The 25,671-nt window shown below is 41.9% G+C and overlaps 1 protein-coding gene across 6 annotated transcripts in view; it reads right to left on the minus strand.

The window, feature by feature from the left end:
- The window catches only part of SGCD (sarcoglycan delta), a 361,056-nt gene that overhangs the window by 218,488 nt on the left and 116,897 nt on the right, over positions 1-25,671 (minus strand). For 3 of the 6 annotated variants that reach the window (XM_068959758.1, XM_068959757.1, XM_068959765.1), the window contains exons 2-3: positions 10,701-10,895; positions 2,742-2,819 (exon numbers count right to left, since the gene is read on the minus strand). In XM_068959758.1, coding sequence (XP_068815859.1) covers positions 2,742-2,801 — 60 coding nt within the window. In that variant the 5' untranslated portion in view covers positions 2,802-2,819; positions 10,701-10,895. Of the gene's footprint in view, positions 1-2,741; positions 2,820-5,091; positions 5,153-10,700; positions 10,896-25,671 lie in introns of those variants that run through there. The other 3 variants (XM_068959759.1, XM_068959760.1, XM_068959762.1) reach the window with 3 other exon arrangements.

A 25,671-nucleotide genomic window follows, 5' to 3' on the forward strand; every position in this document is an offset into this window, starting at 1 on the left:
GCCATGACTTCCACGTTCAAATGTGCAATGTGCCAGACCTTCCAATGCAATTCAAACCTCTCAGAAGTGAAAAAAAAATATCTTGCAAATGGACCATGCTTGCTCTTAAATCACCGTTAGCAAATCTGGATCTCTTTAAGTCTGGTAGTTTCAGACCAGGCCTATTTAACTCGCAAAGGTAGGTCAGGCTTTATTGATTATCTCTAATGCTTATAAATGTGCTCTTAAAAAATGAGAGTAATGAGAGACAAACACACAGCGCAGCTGCTAAAGGCTCACTGGAAAAATATATGATAATATTTACAGCCTTCAAGCTACACTATGCAATTTGTGCAATTTCTATATTCACTGGATTGCAGATCATAGGCTTGCCAATTCATTTTAGAAAGAAAAAAAAAAAAAAAGCAATACCAGAGTGGAGGTGGATTAGTATTTGTCCTTACTAAAAGCACAACTATTAACTTCCAGAATACATTCACAGTAGCACAAGTTCATTTACTTCTCAGTTATTATTCCTCAACTTTTGTTTTTAATGCAGTATTTTGTGTCTGGATTTCCTACTCAGAGTTCATGCTATGCCCTGAATTTTGGACTACTAATGACTGGTGACATTATTCTAGTTGCTATAGCAATAAGGAAAGCTTATTGTTATTTATATTATGGCATCACCTAGAGTTCCCCGTCTCCTACACCTTTCAGAGAAGGACCAGAGAAGATGATCTACAACACTGATGAGGCTTTTAAATAAAGGAGCGCTGATGTTTGAAGAAGCTAGACTTCAAAGGAATGGGATGATAAATAAAGGAAATAAAAATACGTTATTAGGCGGAAGATCAGTGATCCATTGCTTAGTAGAAAAATAAGGGAACATCTAAATAAAAAAAGGTGCAGCATTCTGCACACATGCAGACACACACAGACCTAACACACGGCAAGACCTATGTGTAATCTTACCCGATGCAAGTTTTTTGTTTCCCTACCCCAGCTTTTCATAAAGAATTTCGCTTACAAACCACCTCTCAGAGAACTGGAAAGTATTTTTCCATGCAAAATTAAACATGATTTTCATTTTGTTATTTTTCATGTCATGCTAAAATAAAACCACAATGGGTTTTCAATTGATATCAGATATATAGCTCCCACCCCAACTATTAAACACTCATTTTTATGGCTTGGGAGAGATTCTAAATATAGCCATATTTGCAGATACAAATACATCAAAAGCCACCTCTAGTTAATGTACTAGAACACTGACAGCATTTCTGGATTTCGTTCTCCTACAGACTTCTTGTCTCTCAGAGAAGTTATTTAATCAATCCTTTTCCGCAAGGTCAAGTGCATAAACTGATAGGTGCCTAGGACATTCTCTGAAGCTATGCTGTCAAATAATTAGAAAAGCCAATAATAAATAGCATAAATCCCCATCATCAACTTTAGGCAATTATCAAATGCTTATCAGCCTCCAAAGTGGAGAAAATAAGTAAATAAAGTCAAATTACCTTGACTGAAGTTGGTAAGTATTCAGTGACGAACAGCTACAGCCTCATTTGCTTTGGTTATTTTAATGAAATGTCACCTTAGAAACTCAAAGATACTTCCTCGTTATTTAGGCAATGGGAAACGTGGGCAGCTACTTTCCAGGAAACATGGCCTGCTTGACAGGTCTTAAATAAATAAAAGTGATATTATTACAATTATCATTAGAAGGAGATGTCCCTCATCAAAATGTGTCTGGATTTTAATTGACAAGGTCTGGGTTAATGCTGTGAAAATGCCAATGAAAGCAAAGCCTGTGGCTCAAACTAATTGTCAGCACTGAGCAACCTCAACCTCTAACCCGCCACAGATTTATCACTCTGTGCACACTGTACTCATGACAAGCAACATTCGAATTAATCATTAGCAACGAGAAATTCCTCCCAGACAGCAAGTGAGCAGGATGTGTGCCTACTCATCCCCCTTTCACCTGCTCCCAAGCCACGGAGAGGTGCCTACAAGCTTTCCTAACGAGCAGCACTTTTTCCTTGTTGCTTTGCCACCTTTTAAGAGCATCATGAGGGAAACTTAGCGCTCCTAAGAGGAGGAGAGAGACACTAGTCCACGTGAGCCGCCGTGCACGCATGGACAAGTTCCCTCATACCGCCCTGATCATCCTCTGCAACACTGTAGCACCAGCTCCACCACAACCTACAGGCCTCAATGCCGGGGGGGGGGGGCACCACAACCACGTGAAGTCGTGCATGAGCGCAGACCCCATCATGGACGCTGTGGAGCTTCCTTAGTCCCAATGATACTCTCGCGCTTGATCTACCTTCTCGGGAAGGGCAAGCCCAGCAAGCTGCTCTCCCACCCAGCTCTCCCAGGCAATCACCCAATGCTCTGCAGCCACTACGCGGTGCGCTCAGCCTGCTATCACGGCCAATTCACATGGACTCATCCCAAACTGGGGCACCTTTTTTTAGTACCAGACTATGCAAGTGAGCAGCTGCCGCCTGGACCGCCCGACAAGTCAGACTATGGCCACAGGGACATGTCCAGCTGGCAAGCCGCTCAGTGAGCTTCCTCTGCTGTGGCTGTCATCACACACAGGGCAGTGGGCCACACTGGTACACAGCAGAAGAGGTAGTCAAAATCTCAGGAAAGAAGCCAGCAAAGGCTGGAACCTAAGCACAGGCCTCCTTTGTGTTCATGGCACCCCAGCAAGGTACAACCGTGTGGAGAAGCATTTGCAACCTCCTTACTTCAGTCACAAACATGGAAACACTTGGGAAGGTCCTCACAGCTGCAGTGGCAGTGAGCATCACTTTTCACACTCAATTCTGTAAGAAAAAAAAAAAAAAAAGCTGTGAGAGACTTCCTGAATTCTCCATATTTTATTTATATTTATTCTATTCCTGTATGCTGACACAGCCCCTCCAGGGCATTGCCAGGCAGAAGGACAGAAGCTGAAAACCTCCAGGACCTGATAGCGGCATGACGTCTACCAGGACAATGACACGCTCTTAAGCTTCACATTATTTGCCCTTTTCAGCCTTTACCCTCAATGCTTTGGTTACTAACTTTTCCACCTGCGTGGGCTGTGGTCTCATCGTGACACAGCTTGAGCGCACACCAGCATGCAAGACTGATCCCTCAGCCCAAGGCTTTCATGACATCCGATGCAAAACTAGGCGTTCCTTCTCAGGTCACATTAAAAGCAGAAAGCACAATGGCACTTGGAAGAAAGGGAGAATCTCTTAAAAAGTCAGAGGCCAGCTCCTCAGGTGGGGGAAAAGTAGAGGCCCACCAACACCGACAGCCCTTAAGCTTCCGGTGTGGTATCAACGGAGCTACTTAACCAGCTTGTAAAGAAGCATAAAGGAAACATCTCCCTGTTATCTACTGACTAGGCCGGAGAGAACTATAGATTAGATTTGTGGTGGGGAAGGAACAGAAAGGTGTCTTGCTTCGGGGATGCCTGTGCCTGGCCCCTTGGAGGCAGAGACTGCCACACGCACTACACGCAGAAACAGAAATACGCTGCTCCCTCCAGATCCCCCCGCTGCTCCCAAACATGAAAAGCAGCCTCGGCCATTTCTCCTCCCATTCACCACCAGCTATCTTGTCTTTCAGCTTTTTTTATTTTCTACGTATTCACCGCAGAAACGACAAGCTGGAAAGCTCCCATTAAACGATGCCAAGGAGAACTCTCCATTCACAGCTAACGCTTGGCTGCACACATTCTCTCTTATTTCCAAATGTTTTCAGTATGTATCAGCTTCCCGTCATTAAACATATTCGTAATTATTTACGGCATATCTGAAGAACTTGTGCAACAGGCTTGTGCTTCCAAATACAGGCCCCTGGCTGCAAAAGGATTTAAAAAAAATCAGCATCGTAGCACTAGAAAGAGGTTTATGCTGATGTGCAGGCAGAGCTCAGGAAAGCAAAACTGGAAGCCACATCGTTGTGATTTAAGCCAGTGGCTTTCACTAGATAGGCATTTCAGCTTTTACACAATCCTAGGTATCTCTTAGAGCATCGCGCTCCTTAAAGAACAGTCAAATTAGTCAAGAGCATTTTTCACTATAAAAATGTGCAAAGCAGAGCTTTCTGGTACCCTGAAATGAAAGCTCAAACAGCCTGAAGAATCATTCTGGTCTAAAAAGAGACTCCTAACACAGCAAAATAGTTCCGTAACACTTCACGCCAGCTAACGTTGCAGCTTTACAAGGCTGTTGCCATCACACACTTCAGAATCCTTTTAGACTAAGCGTAGGTTTCATTGAAGAAAGTTACAACAAATGTTCATTTCTTTAGCTAAGCCCCAAATAGTCATTTACAAAAGTTGTTCGGGATTCCCAAAACCCTAATTCTTTCAGGCTCTTTCATGAATTCTACAGAACTACATAAGAGTGAGCATTTTTGGCACTTAAATAAATTATACTGTGCTGGTTCTGCAGCACTCAGCTCAAACCACCAGGACGCGGCATGCAACTATGACACCAAAATAGCACCCAAAATACACACGGCGTTGAGGCTTCCAGCAATTATTTCTGTGGCCATTAAGCGGAGGTTGTTCAGGGACAGACCTGTTCCTTCAGGTAATTACATTTCCAGGGATACATGGTGCCTGTCAAACTTGTTTTTTTTCTACCCCCTACCTCACAGGTCAGCTTTGTGAATCATTTTGAAATAAATATGTCATCCTGATAGCAGTTTTCTTAGTCACTCTCAAATGTAGAAAACATAATAAGCTGTAGCTCATCTTAACTTGAACACAACCAAGTTATCACTACAAAGAAACACAAAAGATTGCACCCTGACTGCTTACTGCATATGGGTGACTTCCCCGTCACACACATTGACCGTCATCAACTGGGATGTGCAGTTAAGCTAACCTTTGTCCAATGAAAGGCAAAAGTGACTCCCTGGACGGTGTCACAGCTGCAGGCAGAGCAGTAAAGGCCCCAGAGCATCCTTAATGAGCAGTCCCAGATGTGGTGTTCTCTCCTAAACGTTGTTCTAGCAAAATTCCCATTCCAGAAAGAAAATGCAATATTCTTATATTTTTCTGTGATGCACTATGTAAAGCTTAGAAAGCAAAAGTACCTTAACTGCAGAGCAGGAGGATGGGAGTTCATAATTAATTTGCCACATCAACTGCTGGCCACCCTCCTCTTCCTCTCTGGTAGATCGCAAATTGCCAGTGGATACCTTTCCAACAGTAGACATGACATGAGCAAGAAGCATCGGATTATTATTATTTAATACTTTATAGTGTGGGCTTGCCAAAAATAAGAGGTAACCAAGCTGGGGTGCAGTGAGAGCAGTACCAAAGAGACGACAGCCCTGCTTGAAGCTGCTTATCATCTAAGAGATGCAAAAATGAAAAGGAGAGAAAAGCAGGATGGGGAGAGGGAGACAGACAGGTGAAAGAGCAAACAGTGAAACATCTTCTCGGAAGGTGGAGCCCACCTGGGTTTTGAGCCAGATAGTTTCAAAACATCTGCAGCCCCTACTGCAAAGAAGTCCCCTTTCTCCACCCCAGTGTGAGTCTGCCTCTATGGCACGGCTTGTGGGATGTCAAGCAGCAGCTTTTTAGAGGACCCCTTTTTTAGAGGCCCTGGGAGAGAGCTGCTTTCTCTCTTCAGAGAAAGAAGCTTTATTTGGTTCAGATTTTGCCTAGTATTCGTGACTTCTCAGTATTGAAACTTCTCAGTGACTAGAGTATGATGTAATTACAAGTAGATATTCAGTCCTTGGAGAAGAAAGTTCTCTGAAAGAAAATAAGCCACTCCTTCACTGCGCTCTCTGAAGCAACACTCAAAGCTTCACAGACCAGAAGGCAGAGCACCAGACAGTCCAGGAATGAACCCATCCGTATGACTTTGGACAGTTCCACTGACTCTTCAGTATTTCAAGAGTAAGGGCAAAAGCCTTGTCTATGACTGTTCCACGACTGATATCTGAAGAGCTCCATGTTAGCTTTGGAGTTTCTTACTTTCTTTCAGAAATTCAACTCAGTTCTGCTGGTGATACCAGTTTTTTAATTCACTTTGTACCAAGATGTTTGCTACCAGAAATTGTGCGTTGATATATGTCAGGTTGATGGATTTAATAAAAGCCCTATCAAGAGAAGCTGGGGGTATAGGGCTGCAGAAGTGCTGTCATCAACGGAACTGGTAGGTTAACAGCAAGACTGCTGATCTTGCAACAAAACATGCAAAACACAATAGCCATTAGATTTCCTCACCCTGGCAAAACAGTTCAGAGAAATTCTAGAAAACATTTTCATGGATATTACTCATATAAACAGGCTCAGTCTACCTTACTGATGTACCATGTACTTACTAATGAAAAATACATGTAAGAAGTGATCCTGCACGCAGTTCTATTTTTCTCAGACTTTGGTATGCAAAAATTCAGTCAAGAAGAATACAGAATTCATTCAAGAAAAGTTTTGAACTTATCTTTTGGAATTAAGCAGACACCCCTGGACACTCCAATTAAACTTTTACTTCCTAATGCAGAAGGAGAATTTTATTAACAAATTTTCAGACACAGCCAGCGGACCTGCACCCCTCATCAAGGCACTGGAAAGTCACATTAAGGTCTAAGCAGTAACTTTTCAGTGGCTCACCTAATATAAGCAGTTACAAAAGGACACCTGTCTCCTCCTCCTGTCAAGAAGGGCTTGCATATATCTCTCTCTACAAAAACATTTCTTTACCCATATGGGACCATCTCAGCTGCAGCACTACCTCTGCACAGTACCTAACACAAAGAAGTGTTTTTTAACTTGGGGGGATTTGCAGAACATTTGGGAATGGTAAAAATTGTGCTGCTGAGATTAAACTTTTCAAAAATAAAAATAGAATTACAGCTTAAACAAAGCAAAGGGAAAAATCGCAAAGCAACTCATCTGGAAAAGGTGAATTACCTTGGGGATTTATGCCCATGTAATGAAGACAATTAACTTGTCATGAAATCTATAAAACACATTAAATGAACAAAGATTTTTTTTTTTTTTACTTCTACATGTAAGACAAAATTAATCAACTATATTTAATGGCTACTTAAATTTTTTTGTGATATATTTATTAAATGTGCCTTTTCAGCAGAACATAGAGTTTTGATAACCAGATGTTACGAATCTAAAAATGAGCAATTTAAGAAAAAATACTACTATTCATGCTATCTACAGTTTGGTTAAAAGTAATTGCTTACACAGCAAGATTACCATCACCACAATCACATAAGTGCTGTTGAAAGGAAACCACCTTGTCTCACATAAGCAAACAACGTTATGTTGCATAAGATGAATGCACTTAGATAAACATTATTCGGACATATGTTGTCATTTCCAGCAGAAACACAAGAGCCAGAGGTGTTGCTTTTAAAACGTAGGTCTTGATATCTTTCAGTGTTACTGCAGTCACTTAACCGAAACCTCGCTACAGAGCGCAGGACGCACACAAAGAACTGATCCAGATCAGTGCTGGATTCGACCAAGGAGATCCGCATCCAACTCTGCGCTTTGCCCTATAGGCTCTCCAGCAACTCAGCCAGGGCTACCTTCACGCCTCCAGCTGTGTGCATCAAATGCACGCGTCGCGCTATGATACCACACAAATTTCAGAGAGACTGAAACTGGCTCCTCGGAAGTGCCCTAGAAGTGACTGTGTTCCTTAGCCCCTATCTGTAAAATAGCGACAAGTAGCACTTCTCTGTGGTACAAAGGTCTCACGAGAACAGATAAATTAAAGATGTTGGTGGTCAATTATGCCAGTAAGGTTGAATGAGTCCCCCAAGACGAAGAGAAAGGGTAGAAAAGGGATCTTGGCTAGCTGATTGAACAACTGATTTGGCAGCATTGCCAAATCTTGAAATGTCAGCACGAACTTCTCAGTCTGCAATGCTCTTCTAAAGATCAAGAGTTGCCAAAAATATCTGAAATGTTGTTCATTACATAAGAAGCAAGTTTTTAGCTCTGATGGTCACAAAAAGTAAGAAAATACACCAAAGTTCAGCCTAGAGCCTAATGCCTAAATACTAATTATGTGCAAATCGTGTGGGAAATGCTCTTTCACCTCTGAAACTGTGGAGTTCTGCAAAGTCCTGCACAACTTCCACTTCAAATTAATACTTACAGCGCAGCCCAAGCCACGCTGCTCACGTGGCAGGCTGCCCCAGGAGAGCAGGATGTGGCTGGTCGCAGGCACAGCACAGGAATCACACCCACAACCATTCTGGCCTTGCAAAACCCAATTTGCCCAGGTTTTAGTGGGTTGGCACCATTACTGTCACTATTAAGGGCAAACAGTTTATTCTTTGAATAGGCTGAGACATCTCTATAACATTTCCCAAGCCACTCTACTAATATTATTTTTAATCTTATTAACATTATTCTTAGTATGGACCAACACTAGAAAGGCAGGAACCAGGACATTTCAGCTGTTTTCTAGTTTGCGTTCCCCCTCCCTTTCTTTTGAAGCGCTGCAAGGGCATGAAAATCAGCCAGCAATCACCCACACCTGGTAACAGACTCCTGCGTATCCTGGTGCACCCTGTGCTTGCAAAAACACGCACACTCTTAGCAAGAAAGATTTACGCATTTCCACTTCCAAATCTCCAACAGAAACATGGAATAAAACAAACTGTTATGATTTCTACCTCAGAACAGTGCAAAATATTCCGGCACATGGGTCAAAAAGGCCTCTTGATTATGAAATACTCCTCCTATAGCCTTCCCTTCTAGGTACTATAATCACAAGAGCAGCGGCTTGGAAATAAGCAAAAGTAAAGATGGCAACAAAAGCCTGAGCGATGTTTAACAACCTCTCAGTCTAGAAACCAGGTGCTGCTGAAGTGGACAGACAAACGGAGCAAGTACTGCAATGGTTTCAATGACAGGACCCTCCTGTCCCTCACGCCAGCATTTTTTTTAAATGTCTAGGAAAATTAATAGCATATGCTGTGGTTGGCTCTCAATAACTACAAGTTGAGCACCTTATCTAAGCTATTCCCACTAACTTCCCCTACAATCAAGGAGACAGGCAAGTGCCTCCAGAAGCCACTCTACAGCAGATCCATGAGATGTCCAGCCTAAATCTCCTCCTAGAAATGCCTCTCTGCCTTCACTGACTACTCAGGGAGCTTAATGAAAAGCTTAGATACCTAAAACATAGACAGCTAATCTAAGCAGGATGGTTCCCATCTGTTATGACATTGTGCAACTGCATGCTGGAGTAGGGGCGCTCAGAGCACAGCAGAGCATGCCTCTGAGCGCCCGCTGCAGCCTGGGACGTGGCGGTACCAGTCTCCGCATGACGCTGCTGTGGCACCCCAGCCCACCCTCACTGTTTCACTGGGGCAACAACATCACGCAGAGACAGCTCTGCCACAAGCAACGCTTGGGAACAGGTAACTCTGTGCTATCTCCCACTGTCCACAGTGGTCCTGGGCTCATCACTGCAACCTGCTAGCATTCCCCATGACCCTAACCGCAACAGCTAAAGTCCACTTAAGAAAGTGCCCTATGGTGTATACAAACCCCCTGCTTCCTGGCAGTGCAGAAGCTGCCTTGTCCTGCTAGTTTGCAAGGAGCGCAGCTCTCTGCCCACCTCCCCAGAGCTGCTGTTGAGCTGTGCCGGGGTGCCCTGCACCTCCCACAGAACTGTGCTGAAGCATGAGGATTAGAGCCTACGATTTGCAGAGCAAATACTTTTGGTGCAGCCACACCAAAAAAGCAGAAGAATAAATGCACACTCTCCTGGATGCCTCATGCTTTCTTAGAGACCTTTAAGTAAGTCTTAGCTTTTATTTGCTTTTTCTTCCTTAACACCATGTATCGGTGTTATATTGCTGCTGTACTTTTCTCAACAAGACTCTACTGCTGGTTCAACAATGAAAAGAAGTCAATACACACATGTTAAATAAAAAGAAGAGCATTATCTGATATCACTCTACTGAGACCTGGGAACCAATACTTTAAATTTCATTTTTTAAAAGCAAACTTTCCCTCCACAGAAATAACTTGGCCTGTATTAAAGAAGCTGTAGTATCAAAGGCAACGCTACCCTTAATGCTTCTCATAGCAGAGGCTTTTTCCGCAATGTGTTCCTCAAGCCCCAGTCCTCAACTTCCTGTTAAGGATGTGCTGCATATTTTCTTGCCACACTTATAGCAAAACCAAGGAAACGCTTCTGTTGAAACGAGAACGTCCACGCGTACAAAAATTGTAAGTAAGATCATAAGAACGTGTAAGAAATCGGTATTATTCCTGGCCTTGGCAAACAATGAGAACATACAAAGCGCTAAGGAAAGCATAAGGCTGTATTACAAATGGGCTACTTTATTTTTTTTGTTCTCTGACCCTCTGAAATGCAGTCACTAGTGAAATACAACAAGTGGGACTTTCAAAATACAGATGCCTATCAACAATTCTACATCAACAGCAGCAAAACACCATCATCAACGAGCAATTTATTCAATAAAACACTTCACATAAACCCCCACCTCCTCAATCTTGGGACTTTAAAAACACTTCACACTTGAAAGTTATCCAAACTCAAAAAGAACAAAGGTTATTTACTGAGGCAGTATGAGAATGGCATGTACACGGCAATAAACATGAAGGTTGGTAATTTTTCTATTTTCCCCATTTGCAGACTTTCAGAAAAGAGTAAAAATACGAAAGTAGAGGCAAAATCACATACCTTACCAAACCTGATAGTTCTGAGTGTTGGACACAATTCGTTTCAGAGCAACATTGGCGCGACTGTAAGTTCCTCAGGCAGCCACCAACGGCAATTCCTTTCTAAGCTCCCCAAAGGCTCCAGCTCACCCTTATCCTTGTCCCTGAGGGAGATGCAACGTCCTCCAGCACTTTAGAGCCTCAGCTGCAAAAGATGCTGTTCAGAAAACGAAAAGAGAAGAAGGTGTGGCGTTAAATTCCAGGGTCAGTTGTTTGGCAGATTCAGAGCAGAACATAAGACGACATCTGATAGGAATGAAATGTCAAGCCAGGACACAGAGTCAGTGACAATCCATCATACACGGCACCTTCTGAGGGCAATCTTTGAATTCAAGAACTGTGGTACAAAGCTATTCCTGCTTTACAATGCTTTAATAGTGTCTGTACACCAGGAAACGAATGGCTGCATTTTATTCCAGTCTGAGATCATACTAAGCAAGCAAGTAGTACACTTTTCCATAGGGAATATTTTAATTCATTATGGCATTTCTGCAAAATGACAGGGCTTTCATATTAAAAGCATAGGCATAGCCTCAGTCTTAATACTTTGCACTGTTAAAACAGCTCTCATTCAGGGAATTCAAAGCTCCTAAGCAAGCAATTACATTAGGCCTTATGGCTAATGGGAAGTGTTGACTGCCCCCCAATATTCCGATAGGTTCCCGAAGCTCAATCTCTAAATAAGTTGTTAGAGTCAGGTAAATGGCCAGAGGCTTTCCGGCAGGGAGGGAGCTGTGTATCACCACGTTCCAAGGTCTCAGTAACACAGCTGGCCATACTTGCTGTTCCCCACCGAGGTGCCACAGCACAGATGTAGGGTAGGCACCCGCATAAGGAACCAGTCGCCTGGCCACCATGCTGCAGAGCACCTTCCCACAGCCCATCCAAGCCTGGGCACTGGCCCAGGTGACAGGGATACACGTGAGGTGGGCACTATCCTTAAACCTCTTCTTACGGAGACCTTGTGCAACGAACTGAATGCAGCAGCCACGAAGGCAACAGGTTTCTAACTTTGTCTAGAAACACAAGAGCAGCAGAGGAAAAAAAATGATACGTAGACATATTTATTCCTTAGAGATCTCCTATATAGAAGGAGCCAGTGGCAGGTCTAAATACCACACACTCCCATTACAGCTTTACAAAGTCCCAAAACCATGAGCAAGTTGAAGTTATCCGGAAAACCTGGTTAGCTTTTGGGCTTGCAAGAAGGAAGGCTTCAGCAATCAGTGTGTAAAACTATCCATGCCACAAGTTATATTGTTCCCCCCCCCCCGCCCTGTTTTTACTAAAAGTCCGCATAGCAATCACAGTCACCACATATCAGAATAACTAAATAGATTCACTCTCTTTAGCACGAATCACTTCCTTGGACCTTACGTAAGTGGTTTATGCTTTGTATCATGCCTAAAGGCTCCACAAGTGGAGCTGTTTGTGACACGTACAGCAGGCGTTAGTATGGCAGAGCCCATGCCTACATTTCTTGCACTCTCTCGCTTGCATGGTGTGGTGACCTGAGGAGGTGTTGAGACAGCATTTTTCATATTTCAGACCTTCTGCATCTCTTGGACTCAGACATGAAGGACAAAAGTAGACCTTTATAGTTGGTATGCTCTTCCATCCTAACCATAATGCCTTTCATTTCATTTCGCAGATGAAAAATCAGACTGCCAACTGAAATGGCTGCTGAGTGACTTATGGGTACAGGAATGGCTGATGCTGCAGTAGTTTGATCTGCAGGCAGAAGCAGGACTTAGTTCTACTGCTTTTAAGGGACTTCTATCTCTGGCAACCAGAGTGACAATTAGTTTTTCATTTTTCCTCTTAAAATTGCATTACAAAAAGAAAAAAGTGAGGAGGAAAATCAGTTCTACATTTCTGTGTATTAGCTATAGCATCAATTGAGCAGAAGAGCAGAAGGAACAGTAATGGGACTAGAGCATCGTTGCAATCCGAGTGTCGGAGCCTGGTCTCAGGTTGGAAAAGATATGTTTTTGAAAGCTCCGGTTTAGTACAACTTGCCCATGCTTATCTGAAGCAAATCTCTTTGGTAAGGAGAAGTAGGCACATTGCCTTAATACGCTGCTATGCCTGCGCTTCGAGTTCCTGTAGTGTCTGAATTCCTGCGCTGCTGGGTGGATCGTAAATTACAGCACAGGCAGGAGAGTGCACTTTCAGATCTTGGCGAAGACAAAAAAAGCTTCCCTCACTACTAACCACTACCATTACAGGAATGAGAGCATAGCAGCAGCAAGCTGGACAATGTTGCTGCAAATCCCACCTAAGCTGTCGCCTGAGCCAGACTCTGAAGAACAGAGACATCCTTCCCACCCTCCTGTGGTCCTGCACATTGGTAACGGGAGGTGTGGACATGGAGGGGAAAACAATACAATTGAATGACTGGGCACCATTTCCACCTCTCCAGTAAAAGTGCTCACTGTGGACTTCCTCCAACCCCAGGTACAAGGTAATCTGCGTCCAGGGCTCCTGTAAGCAGCAATATGCAAAAGCTCCAGCCTGAATGCAGCGTGCTTCTTCTGTCCTCAGATGATGTGCATCACAGAAATATAGAGGGATGCAGGCAAGAAAATTGGTTCTGTTTAGTAATACAGTAAGGTAAAAGGAGCCTAGAAAGTAATGCAAAAAAGTTATGATGAGCTGTAATTGGAGTTGGCTGAGACCTTTCCAGCAAAAAAAGGATTTTTGCCGTTCTAGTCCAGTTCCCCAAATCCGAGAGGTTTTGCAATAAACCTTTCATGTGAATGATTCTAAGCCAAAATATATTTTTATGTATTCATACACGTAAATGTGTATAGACATAGCGGTTAGTAATTAGCTCAAAGGAGATTAGGGAAAACATGGCATTGCTCCTATTTGAAACAAAACCAATTCTAATACGTAGGGCGTTTCTGTGTTCAGAAATTTCACCATTTCAGTATTTCCATTGGAGGACCCTCAGTACTACTCTGACAGAAAGCACAAACTATACAGTATAACTATACACATTACAGGTAACAAACCAGATCAAACATTAAGTTTGAAGACAGCACTTCCATCTCGAGATGTCCCCAAACCACAAATCACTGCAGGCTGGGAGAATACCTCAAAGGAAGCCTTGCTATACCTTAGCCCTGCTCTTACATTCTTTAGGCATCTGTTACTGATGACTGTCAGGCAGAGGACACCAGCCAGCTGCACCTTTATCTGACCACTGCAGTCGGTTTGCATCCTGGTGTCATACAGCCCCAGATGCAGCTTGGTCCTCATGGATAGTAATAACCATATTAGTGAGGATTTAGGGCAAAAAAAAACATATCTAGAAACTGAACAGCATACTCGCAAGCACATATTGCCGTATAGTAGGAATTCACATGAGCATCAGTGTTCTCAAAAACTAAACCTATTTAACCGCAATTGAAGAAATTAGTTGGGCATAGAAACATTTCATTATTTAAAGGCTCTAGTGACATAGAAACAATCGAAATCATATCTCCTTGCCTAAATACAAAAGTTATTTTATTTTTACTGCAAGTATGGCCATTAATCAATCAAAACTCTGTCTGCGAGGTGTGTTTGTGTGCACACATGCAGACAAGTACAACACACACTAAGTACGGCACTGAGATCCTAGAGCGTGCTCTGAACACAGCAGGGGATTATATCAATCCATTAGCGGGTATAACTTCACATTAAACCTTGGGCATGAGCCCTCATACAGCTGAGTAAGCAACGGCTGCTACATATTGCCATATCCTCGGGACTGAGCCATTGGTTTTTTTAGTGCTCTAGGATAGTGTGGCTGTAAAGGATCACATCATGATCATCAGCTTCAGCCAAAAGGAAGGGTATTCAGCTACCTCAAAGGATGCTCCTGACTCCTCATGGCTCAAATCCTAAGCGAAATTGGCTTCTATATTTTATAGGATTTGTTTCTCTGCTCCTGCCACGTCAAGGAAGCTGTAGGATCGACAGCTCATCCCGCCTGCTCCAACTCTGGTAAGGAACTGAAATCAACTCAGTGTAAAGGTGATACCAGTGAACAGGGGAATAAAATGAGACTTGGAATTCCTCTTTCCAGAAGGCTAATGTTAAAAAATTGGTAGCAATGCAACTGTGGCACCTTTCCAACTGTAACACTTAGAGCATTGCCCACAACTGTGTCCCAGGCATACTTTGTCATTCACAATAGCTGAGCACAAAACATAAATAAAACCGACGTCGCCAGCAATACTGACACTCAGCTGTTTCGAGGCTTTTCTCCTTCCCTGCCAACAAAACAAATAGTGGAAGTAGAACTGCAAGTCAAGTGAAAACATCCATGATTAGGAAATTTTGTGGAGGCCAGGGTCTGATGGACTTGCTTAGGAAATCTACTCAACTAAAGAATGCAAGGCAATAACAAAATGGAGAATGCACCACCTGATAGGAATATAATGCAATACTACGAAGTTGCTGAACGTTAATGTTGGTTTTTTGTCATTTAAGGGCAACCCAAGAATGTCCAGGAAAAAGGAAGGAAGAGTAGCGGTTAACCATGCTTGTTTTATGAACTGCTCCCATCACAATAGCATTAACGTTATGCTACGTGCTACAGAAGTATGATTTGTGCCTTATCAGATTACAAAATGCTAACACACTGCACATGTCTGGTTGCTGCTGCATAAGAGCAAATAATTTCTGAAAATGAAACCCAAGACATACAGTGGAAATACTTCCAGTTTGAAATAAAACGTGTATCTCAAAGACAAGAACTTACATTAACAAAGGCTGCTTCTCAAGTTCAAAAGTATTAAGTTGCTAGGGTGCTGAACCGCCTAGCTACTATCACTGAGTTATGCTATTAACTGTTATTACTATTACTACTACTACCACAGTCTGGTTACACTACAAAATGAGATCTCTTGTGCCCCCAATGCAGGAAAGTGCTTGCAGCCATAGACATATACATCTGCCCTTGTTCTGCAGCTCTTTGGTGAGATTACTGTTTCTTCTGCCAGTTCAATTGAAAGTAATGATAAAGTTACGGCAATGCATATGCCCGTGTCAAATAATGACTTCAAAGAGACAGAAACACATTCTTGGGAGAAAAAAAAAAAAAAAGTGAAAGCTTAACTGATTTTCTGAGTGTAGGACCGAGTGAGGATCAAATAGCTTGCACTTAACTGGCCAGATCTTCAAAATAATTGAATAATGACATAAACCCAGTTCTTCCAAAAACAGCTAACAGGTTTATTTCAGAGGCAGCTGTGTGATACAACCCTTGCTGATATGATAACATCTAACTGGATTTCCTCTTACTCAAATTTCAAAAGGGAACGTAACTAGAAAAGAATCATGTCACTCGTCTTAGGATCACAGTTAAACTACAAGCCTGATTTTCATGATGATGATGGTATAGGATTTAGGATGGCTGAGTCCTTAATTCATTGATATGTCAAAGTCAGTGCATTTCTTTTCCCTTATCCCATTCTTCACTAAGCCAAGGAGATAATCTGTCCACCCCACCCGTCGCAACGAGTATCTCCTTTTCAACCACCTCTCTCCTTCTTTGGCTCATATATCCACTCTCCTCTTCCATGCTGTTTCCAAGACACAGGCTCTATAACCAGAGAGGCAGGGGTGGGCTGCGCTGTGAAAACCCCATGTGCCCCAAGAGAAACAAAATTTGTCAATATATGTTACAATCTAGAATAAATTATGTTACTGTGCAAAAATGTTTTTTTTTGGCTCCATTCCAAGGTAAACTTTTACATGGTTGAGGTAAGCGTTTAACATCACTGCTGCCTCAGTGCCCAGGCACAGCTTTCCAAGTTTTCGCTTGTGCCGGGGTCAATCTGTTCATGCAGCTGCAGCATCCGACAGTCAGGGCTCATTCACACATGTTCAACAGCAAAGGTGGCCCTGCCTGCATGGCAAAGGGGTCAGAGAAAGCCCGTGAATTAAATACCACCAGAACCCGAGGACTATGCAAGATTCAAACAACCTACCCTTTTCTTGCCTTTTTCTTCCTTTAATATATTAAAAAAAAAAAAAACTGCCTTGAAATACAAATCCGGAGACTCTTCTGGGACATATTTTCTATTCTGTAATTCAGTTATATTCTATGATGAGAAACACTTCTATGACTAGAAGGTTCAATACCTTTGGATCTCTTTACCACAGCTGATACCATATAAATGGATTGTATTACAGGATCAGGACATTAAAGCATAAGCCTTTTATAAACATACTGTATTTCTCTTTATCAAAGGTATTAGCTTGACCGCTATTAACTTTAATCTCATTTGAACTCAGTGCACTTGTATTTTGCCACCCAAAACTGAGGAATGATTTCTACATCTCATTCAGACACTTTCTCCTTTCTTTTGCCTTGTTTTTTTTTCATTTTATGTTCAGGGCACTCCATTTTGCATGATGCAGATGAAATTTCTCAGTAGTTCTGGCACTGGCCTCCCTCCGCTCTCACTGAAATCAGGGAGATTTATTACAGGCTTGCACTAAGACTTTTTATAAGAAAAGACTGTCTTTGCTGTACTCCAAATATGTCACTCTTCAGAGATTTCTGTGTCTCATTATTGCCATTTCTTTCCCGGTTTTTGTTGGAAAATGAATAAATAAATTAATGTATATCTCCATCTACTGTTAAATGTCATTGCTAAGCAAACCTTTTGTCCCTTGCTAAGGTTACTTATCTCTAAAGTTATTTATATAACTCTAACTTTATTGTTTATCTCTGTGGAACATATTGGGATAAGCTAGTATGCTAAACATTACAGAAAATAGAAGTATATTGGATTCTATTGCACGCAATGGACACACAACTGTCAGTCAGTTTTCAAACTGGAATCTGAGTAGTTTTCAATTATTAATTCAGATTATCGTTCTCAATGCTTCAATTTTAAAAAGTATACATAACGTCAACCTCTGATACGTTTGCCAAAAGTCTAAGATGTGATCCTCCTTTGGTGCACTAAACTTTGTTCAGTTATATTGGTAAAAACAATTGTTTTTAATCACATTTCAAACTTTGAAAAGTTTTGTCTGATAAATTAGTTGTATACAGTATACTGTCACTCTGAAAGTCCCACCGCTGCTGTAGTTTTATGTTGTTGCAACCCAAGGGAAAGGTAAGAGACAACCAAGTCCATAAAAAACACATAAAGATGGCCTTATTCAGTGCATGGATCTTATATTTCAGCCTGAAAAGTATATCAAATTCACTGACACGTGAAAAACACCAAACTTACTTCGGAAACGTAGCTTTTGAGGATGTGGTTCGTATATTTGAAGAGAAAAATAAAAAAAAAAAAAAAAAAGCTCAGCTGGAGCTGGAAACCCGTATCAAAGCCCGGTAAATCTCTACAGCTTTCAAGTGACTCAATTTCAGCAACTAGCATAAAAAGGACAGAGCTTGGAGGACGCACGGGAGGGAGATGCATGGTCTGGCAGAGCATCCAAGCACATGGCGAGAAGGAGCGGCTGCTCAGGCAGGCTTTGCAGGGCCGTAGCACCTGGGTAGTGCCTGAGAGCCAAGGAGAAGCCAGAACATCACGAGGTCTCCAGGACAACAGTAGAGCTTTCTCGGGGAAGTATCAAAAGTCTGAAGAAAGTTGATTTAAGATAAAAAGGACTATAAGGAAAGAGGAGCACTTGCAAGCTCCAGAATTGGACCTTGCAGTGAACAGTCACCCCCAACACGTTCACAACTGCACATCAGCACTCACTTCATGGCTTCTCCCCTTTCCAAACACATGCTGCTGCACTCTACACTTTCTGGACCAGGCTACCTAGTCTTACATGTTCAGCTAAAGAAACGTTTCAGTAACAGTGCTGAGGCCATATGGTATTCATGCAGAAGGCATCCCTGTCTCAGACTCCACGTGAGAAATAAATCTTCAGAGTTAACTCGTGTAAATACCTACTCTTGTCTGCTCCTGGAGACACAAGACTGGGTTAGACGGACTTTTCCAACAAGCCTCCAAACGATCTGAAGTATTCTCATTCACCTGTAAAATAAAGCAGTGGCACACTGCTTCAGTTGGTAACGGCCGCTCTCCTTGGCACACTGTAAATCCTAATGAATGGAGCAGAAATACAACAGCCGGCAGACTGCACGGCTGAGCTGTCCCCAGCAGCAAGCAGCTGAACTACCTTCAATCTCATTAGGCTCTTAGTCGTCTCAGAGCAATCTTTTGATTTGTGCTGAAAACTAAAACAGCTAAAAGTACAGTATCAAATGTAGGCAGGTTTAAAATAACCTTGTTATAAAATATGCTGAATTTTCTTCAGATGCAGCTCAAGACTGCTGACTCTGTTGGAAGTCTGTGATTACTAGACTTCAGCCAGAAATATGTCACTAAATCCAGGTTGAGCCAGGCATGAGAAGAAAAGACTCATTAAGCCACTGTTTGCAAAGAAACCATACAATTCACCTGAGCCCATGTCTAAATTTAGACATGGCCAATGTATAATTATGAAATACAGACGAAAAATTATTCATCCCAGTGCAATGTTTGAGACCAAAATCTTCCCTGTCACTGATACAAATTTTCCTCATTTACAGATGTGCGTTTATGTATACAGTTAACGGTGCTTACAAGCTAATTATCTGTGTCATCAGGTGGCTAGATTCCCAAATGCTCTCTTGTACCCATAGTTCATCATGCTGGTAAGTAACCGTTCAGTTAAAAATCTGTTTGAAAATATGACCCATTAGACAATATGTGAGAGTTTAGTTAGCTTTGCTTTTTTTTTTTTTTTTTTTAAGGTCTTTCTAAAACCCGAAATAATAGCATTGTCAAAACTGTCCTGTAATTCTGCATGTACTTAAGTCAATTAGCACAAATTAATCTCAAGGGTAAATTTCTTCAGTCCATTCACCCTTAAATAACTTGGATACTTGGGGGAGGGGGGGGGGGAGGAAAGCTTAAAGCTATCTATCCGCATAGTATTACAAACGTTTTGAACAACACTAAAATAAAGTTCACTGACCTGAATTTATCTCTGGTATAACTTCACTGACTTCAGTTGGCTTTTGCCAGTGATAAATTTGCCCACTGGGTTCTGGAATGGAAAATGAAATCACAGCTCGCAGAAATGTCACTGAACAGGTTCGGATGCAGGCAGGCCTGCGCATCAAGAAACTCTTCTCATTACATATCTGCAAACCTTTGGCAGTTTGCAAAATGCCGCTCTTAGAAACATTTTGAAGTGTTATAAATAGACTACTCAACCCATGATAAATTACAATCTGAGATGCCTGTAAGATTAGAAACGTCTGTAGCTTTGGGTTTTTTTTAGTAGGGGCTCTCAGGCCCTGTTTGACATAAGACACATTTTCAGACTTCACTTTTTCACATGTGCATGTCTGTGCACGCGTGTGTACGCGTGTGTTTATATACGTGCACGTGTTTTAGAGTCGCTTCTTTTGGATTCTTTCTGTTTTCATCCAGAAGCAGTATTTTAAAAATCATAAATTGATACCATTCAGAGAAATAGTAATGCCCTGTGAAATTCCAGATAAAAACTAGAGAAAGGCCCAAGTTCCTACAGTCTGATGTCGCTGAAAGCTGGGGTTTCACGTGTGGCCCAGGGCGCTGGAGCAAGGCCCTTTGCCGTGTCTCACAAGCAGCTCAAGAAACCTTGCTGGGACCCCCCAGCTTCCTGAGCCAACCTGTAGATACAGGTCTGTGCTCTGCTCTTCTGCAAGGGCTACTTAAAGGCCTACGTCCTGCTCTATCTGCTTTGCATTCAGATCAGACACAGTTACACGTTCCTATTAACACCTCTGTTCTCCGTAAGAAAAAACACTGCTGCTTTGATCGCCGACTAGGTTTAAAGAACGATGTGGTAAGCTGGCACGTGCGTATCACAAAGTCTGGAGCAACAGGCAGCAGGAAAGGGGAAAAAAAAAAAAAAAAAAAGTATAATCAACTTCTCAGCTGGTGTAAATCAGCCTGGAGCTTTTGATGTTAACAACTAGAGGGCAATTTGTATCTTTTCAGATCCATACCTCATTGTGTTTTCGCAATCAAACCAACATAGAGATGTGGCAACCATTATCCAGCAATAACAATTTTACAGTGACCATTATAGTAACACATAGGCAATTATCCCAGTGCCAGAGATTGATGGGAAGTGTGCTTTCCCTTGCCTTTCTATTTTACTGTGAAAGGACAACAAAAAGTAGTTAAAAATATATATTTACGGTTCTTAATATAATATACTTGATTACATCTCCTGCAAAATATTTTCCTTCGTGTTTCTGTAATGAATCTGTCCATGAAAAATAAATTTATGTCTACAGTTTGTATCATTATAAACTCAACTCATTTGATGTGAAAAACCTACAGTTTAATTGCTTGATTTAGATTTGGCTGGTAACATGCATACTGACACATTACTCTTTTAATTATGTTAATTTATAACTGAAAAGCTAAATTTACAAAGGCAATAACATTAATTATTTACTTGCCCATTAAAGCCGAATATTTATTACCAAGCTAATTGGCTTCATAAGACTGCCAAAAAATTAAAAATGAGTTTATGAACTGATTTATATAGGAATGATACTGCCATATCTCTCAGAAGGTTATGTATGTTTAATGGATTGTACTGATATACAAGTACATTTCTTTCATTTATAGTCTGCTACATACAGTATTTTTTAAAGTTTTCTTTTTTTTTTTCTTGAAAAAGATACCAACTGTGAGAGTGACCTCAAGCTCCTTTGCTGTTGTAGTTCTAGAAAATATGTACTCAAAATCTCATATGCAGTGTGACGGACATGCGATGCTCTAGAATAATTTTTGAATACTGCATCTTGCCTGCTCCTTTAAATGCTAACTGAACGTAGGACTACAGTGGGTTTAATCAAAGCAAGAAAAAGGAAACACAGTAGCTCAAAATAACCTATCCCACAGCAAGAATACCAGGGCTGTTAAGAGACAAGGACGCTCCATCCTCACTATTATTTTATTTTCATTTGCTATATGCACTATAACTAATAAATTCAACACTTATTTATGCATGTACCCTCAAAATAATACAGTTAAGTTACTAATGGCTACAGAACAATTTGAGGGTTTTAGGTTTTATCAATATATGAGGAAAAGCGAAATTTGATTGCTGTCTACAAGGAAATTCTAATTCCATTGGCAACGTCTTGTAACTCTGGCACAAAGCAGACACCTTCTCTTTCTGCTCATGTTCCTTAAATATGTGACTTTCCCAGAGGGTGAGTGGATTACTAAGAAGCTGCGGTGACACGGCCATCAGCACGAAACTGAGAGGACTGCTGTGAGCGTCATTTTTGCTCATGCTTCTGTGAAAGTCATCTTTGACTGAGGACTACTAATGCGTGGTCCAGCTGGTGCAGAGGACAAACTGAGTAAAAGAACCAGCCGTGAGAGTGCAGCAACTCGCATGTTCCACACGTATTTATGCAGGTGTCCTCAAAACAAAATGATTAAATCTAAACTAGTCTCAGTTTCCAACAGTGGTGTAACCGTATTTCGGAGGAAGCACAGAAACTTCCAAGAAAGAGAGGTGACAGGCCAGTGGAGTTGCCGTTACAGTCAGCTTAGGTGAGCGGGAACAGGACGAATCACAGTTTAAATTATTGTGGCCCTTAATTTCTTCCTGCAACTCCCAACGGAGCAGTCAGCAAAACAGGTCACAGGAACTCGCTGTCATCTCACTGACATCATCATCATCTGCCTTAAGCTACCAATGCCTTAAAACGACCAAGCAGCTGGATGTAGAGCATACGCTTGCCTTTTGACGGTAAAATAGATTAAACAGAAAAAGAATCTAAATGAAAATTTGGAGGGTCTTTGTCCAGGCATTCACTTGCATAAAAATGAAATGCCAGGATCAGGAGCTCACCCCACGCTTGCCTTACTTTTCTAAAGCTGTGCAGGACATTGATCCTTTCACCAGCTGAGCAGCCACACTGGTATCTCTGAGTGTCAAATTTTTTAATATTAACATCACAAAGCTCAGCACAACACTGCGTTGCGCAGGCGCACTCATCCAAGACAAGCTCCTGCACAGAACTGCTAAGAACTGGCAAGAGCTACAAGATTTGCTTTAACAGCAAAATCCAACTTGTGACACTACCGACTCACATTTTTTGACAGTTTAATTAAATACCCAGAAAAATTACAAGGGTAATAAAATAACAGGCGACTATGTTAAGCTAGATTGAAACTAGAGCTATTGCATACACACATGCAAAACAGCATGCAGTTCCCCCAACAGTTTGGGCACGTGGGGGGAGAAGGGCAGCGGTGGCCAGCTGCCAGCACTGCACGGTGTCACCTGACACGTCACCCCAGTCTCCGCATGACCACTTCTACCAACCTTCTCTCTACCCTCCTGCAAGAGCAACCGTTTTGCATTCTTTCTAATAAAGCCTGACCCGAAGGCTGCTGTCGTCACTGCAAGACCGCCCCCCCCCATTAACTTCTAAATGATTTAAATCACCGTTGCAGAGCTGGTCCTACCTCCTATTTGCCTCATGGCTACAAGAAGCTCATGCATATTAAAGAGTCATGGAAGCAACCATATCTCTTGCTGTGTGTCATCATATATTCAGAAGTTTGGCTTGGCTGGTGCAACCCACTTCTTCATGGGCTTTTAGTGATAGGCTGAACAGACTGGTAAGTGATCCACGCGGTGACATTTAGAGAGATGCAATAACTCCACTTTTAAAGCTTTGCATCAGAAATGTTTTGACTTCTCTAAATTACATCTGCAGCCTCTTCTTCATAACGAAGCACAGCCCAGTGGAACAGCAGCAAAGAACTACTAAGTAGGGGAGAGTAGGATATTTTCAATTTGTGAAAATTTGTTACTTAAAAGATTTCTATTTAAGCAGACCAAAATTCAAAGTCTCAATAACTATTCCAATAATTAATATTTCTATGAGGTAAAGCTAATATGAAACTTATTTCATTGCCTAATGTTTCATTGAAACTTTAACGTCTTCCTTTTTGAAAACCTTTTTTTACTGTCATGTAAGATATATTTCTTATAAGTTACTTCAAACAAAAAAAAAAAAAACAAGCCTTTTGTTCAAAAGACTATAAAAGCAACTAATTTCAACAAACTCCAGAAGTCTTGTGCTGTTCTGTTTTGGGTTCAGACCAGTGTTTGCTGAACCTGGCCTCTCCCTCGCTACTATTAAGATATTAATGATGTGGCACTGAGTGGTGCCAAAACATCAGGCCACCAAGTTCAGATGAGGCCTGGCATGAAGCAGCAAACAGCACAAATAAAGAAGGGGCACGAGGCAGTTCTAGCAAACAGGGATAACGCAACATGACAGACAACCAACAGAAGACAAGATGGCAAACAGAAGAGAATTGTCAAGCATGTATTAGTTTTAGCAACCACCAACCAAAATGCCTTAGACATCAATTTCAAGCCACTTAATCCTCTTAATGATATGCTATGGCATTTGTTTGTGATTAGCCTTGCACTTTGTTTTCTATATAAGATTCCCCTTAGACGCGTACACTCAATGTTCTTATAAATAGTACTGTGAATACACCGAGTATTAGGTTAGAGTTTAGTTATCACAGTGCTAAATTATTCCAGCTGGGTCATTGTTAACTCTCCTAATTTTACTATAATTCACTATCATCACAACAATGCAGCACCCTACGGATACATTTATTACAGAGCATAAATTCAGTGCTCATATAAGATGCTAGAATGCTGAGTCTGCACTCTTTATGCAAAAGCCTGAAGAATGTTTAAAAAGAATTATCTTTAAGACAACATTTTTAAAGGCTTTCCTCTAAATTCCCATCCTCTGCCCACCTACTGCATTTTTGTGTGATGCTAGATAAGTTTTCTGTATGTGATACTCCACTGCAGTACAGGCTATTGCCCAAGGCAAAACACTTTCATAGTAAATACACAGGGGGAAGGGATGGGGGAGAGAGAGCAAAGGAGAGTATACTGCTTCACACAGCAATTTCCATTAAGAGAAAGCAATGCATTTGTGAAAATGGAGATTTAAAAATATCTTGATGCATATCCCCTCCCCCTTTCATGAATTCACACGGCACCACGTCTTTTCCTAACGCAAGCATATGTTTCATTGGGTCTCAATTCAGAAAAGCAATTCATTCAGGAAAGTACGTTAAACACCTGCTTAAGAGCTGTGAGAGAAAAAGTAAACCAGATGCTTCAGCGTTTTCCTAAATCAGGACCATAACTGGATTTATGAGTGCATAAATCCCTCCACCTCACGCATTCATGCGCACAGGGTTTGAAATTTTGGTTCCGTTATCCAGGCAAGCCCCGTAAATGTTTACACACTTGGAGCCTGCTAATGAGAGGCCGTAACTCTCTCTCTCAAGCAGCTGCTCTGAAATAGTCTCGCACCACTACCGTCCCCTCCAACTTCCCCAGGTTACCCCCCTTCTTCAGGAAAGTAACAGCATTTTCTGAGGAGGCAGTCTCTAATTCTCCATTTTCAACATGCATTTTCCAATTTTTTTAGTGTAAAACTGAGCTCAGGAATGGTCACGTGTACCATTCAACAAACACTTCCCTACGGAACTATTCAAAATCTGAAGTTTTTCTAACAGCACTGTGCCTCACGCTTAAAAGCGGAACATATACAGTCGGGTAACTAGAAGAGCACCTGGAGAGTACGTATGCCACCTTCACACTGGGCACAGCCATTCTGGCAAAATCTGCTGGGTTTTGATGCTCCCCTCTAGGCTTGCCTACGTCCTTGCCAAGTGCGGTGTCACAGCAAGTCCCTCCCACAGCAGTTCCTGCTCCTCCTGTGGTCGCCCATGGTCCTGGTGCCACAGGGACCTCCCCGGTGCTTTTCCAAAGCAGTGTTCCCTCTGCAGCACTTCCATATTTTGCATCTGTGGGATGGGTTTCTCTCTTTTAATGGTGGAGTTTTGCAC

The sequence above is a fragment of the Struthio camelus genome, chromosome 13, assembly GCF_040807025.1.
Source record: "Struthio camelus isolate bStrCam1 chromosome 13, bStrCam1.hap1, whole genome shotgun sequence".
Lineage (NCBI taxonomy): Eukaryota > Metazoa > Chordata > Aves > Struthioniformes > Struthionidae > Struthio > Struthio camelus.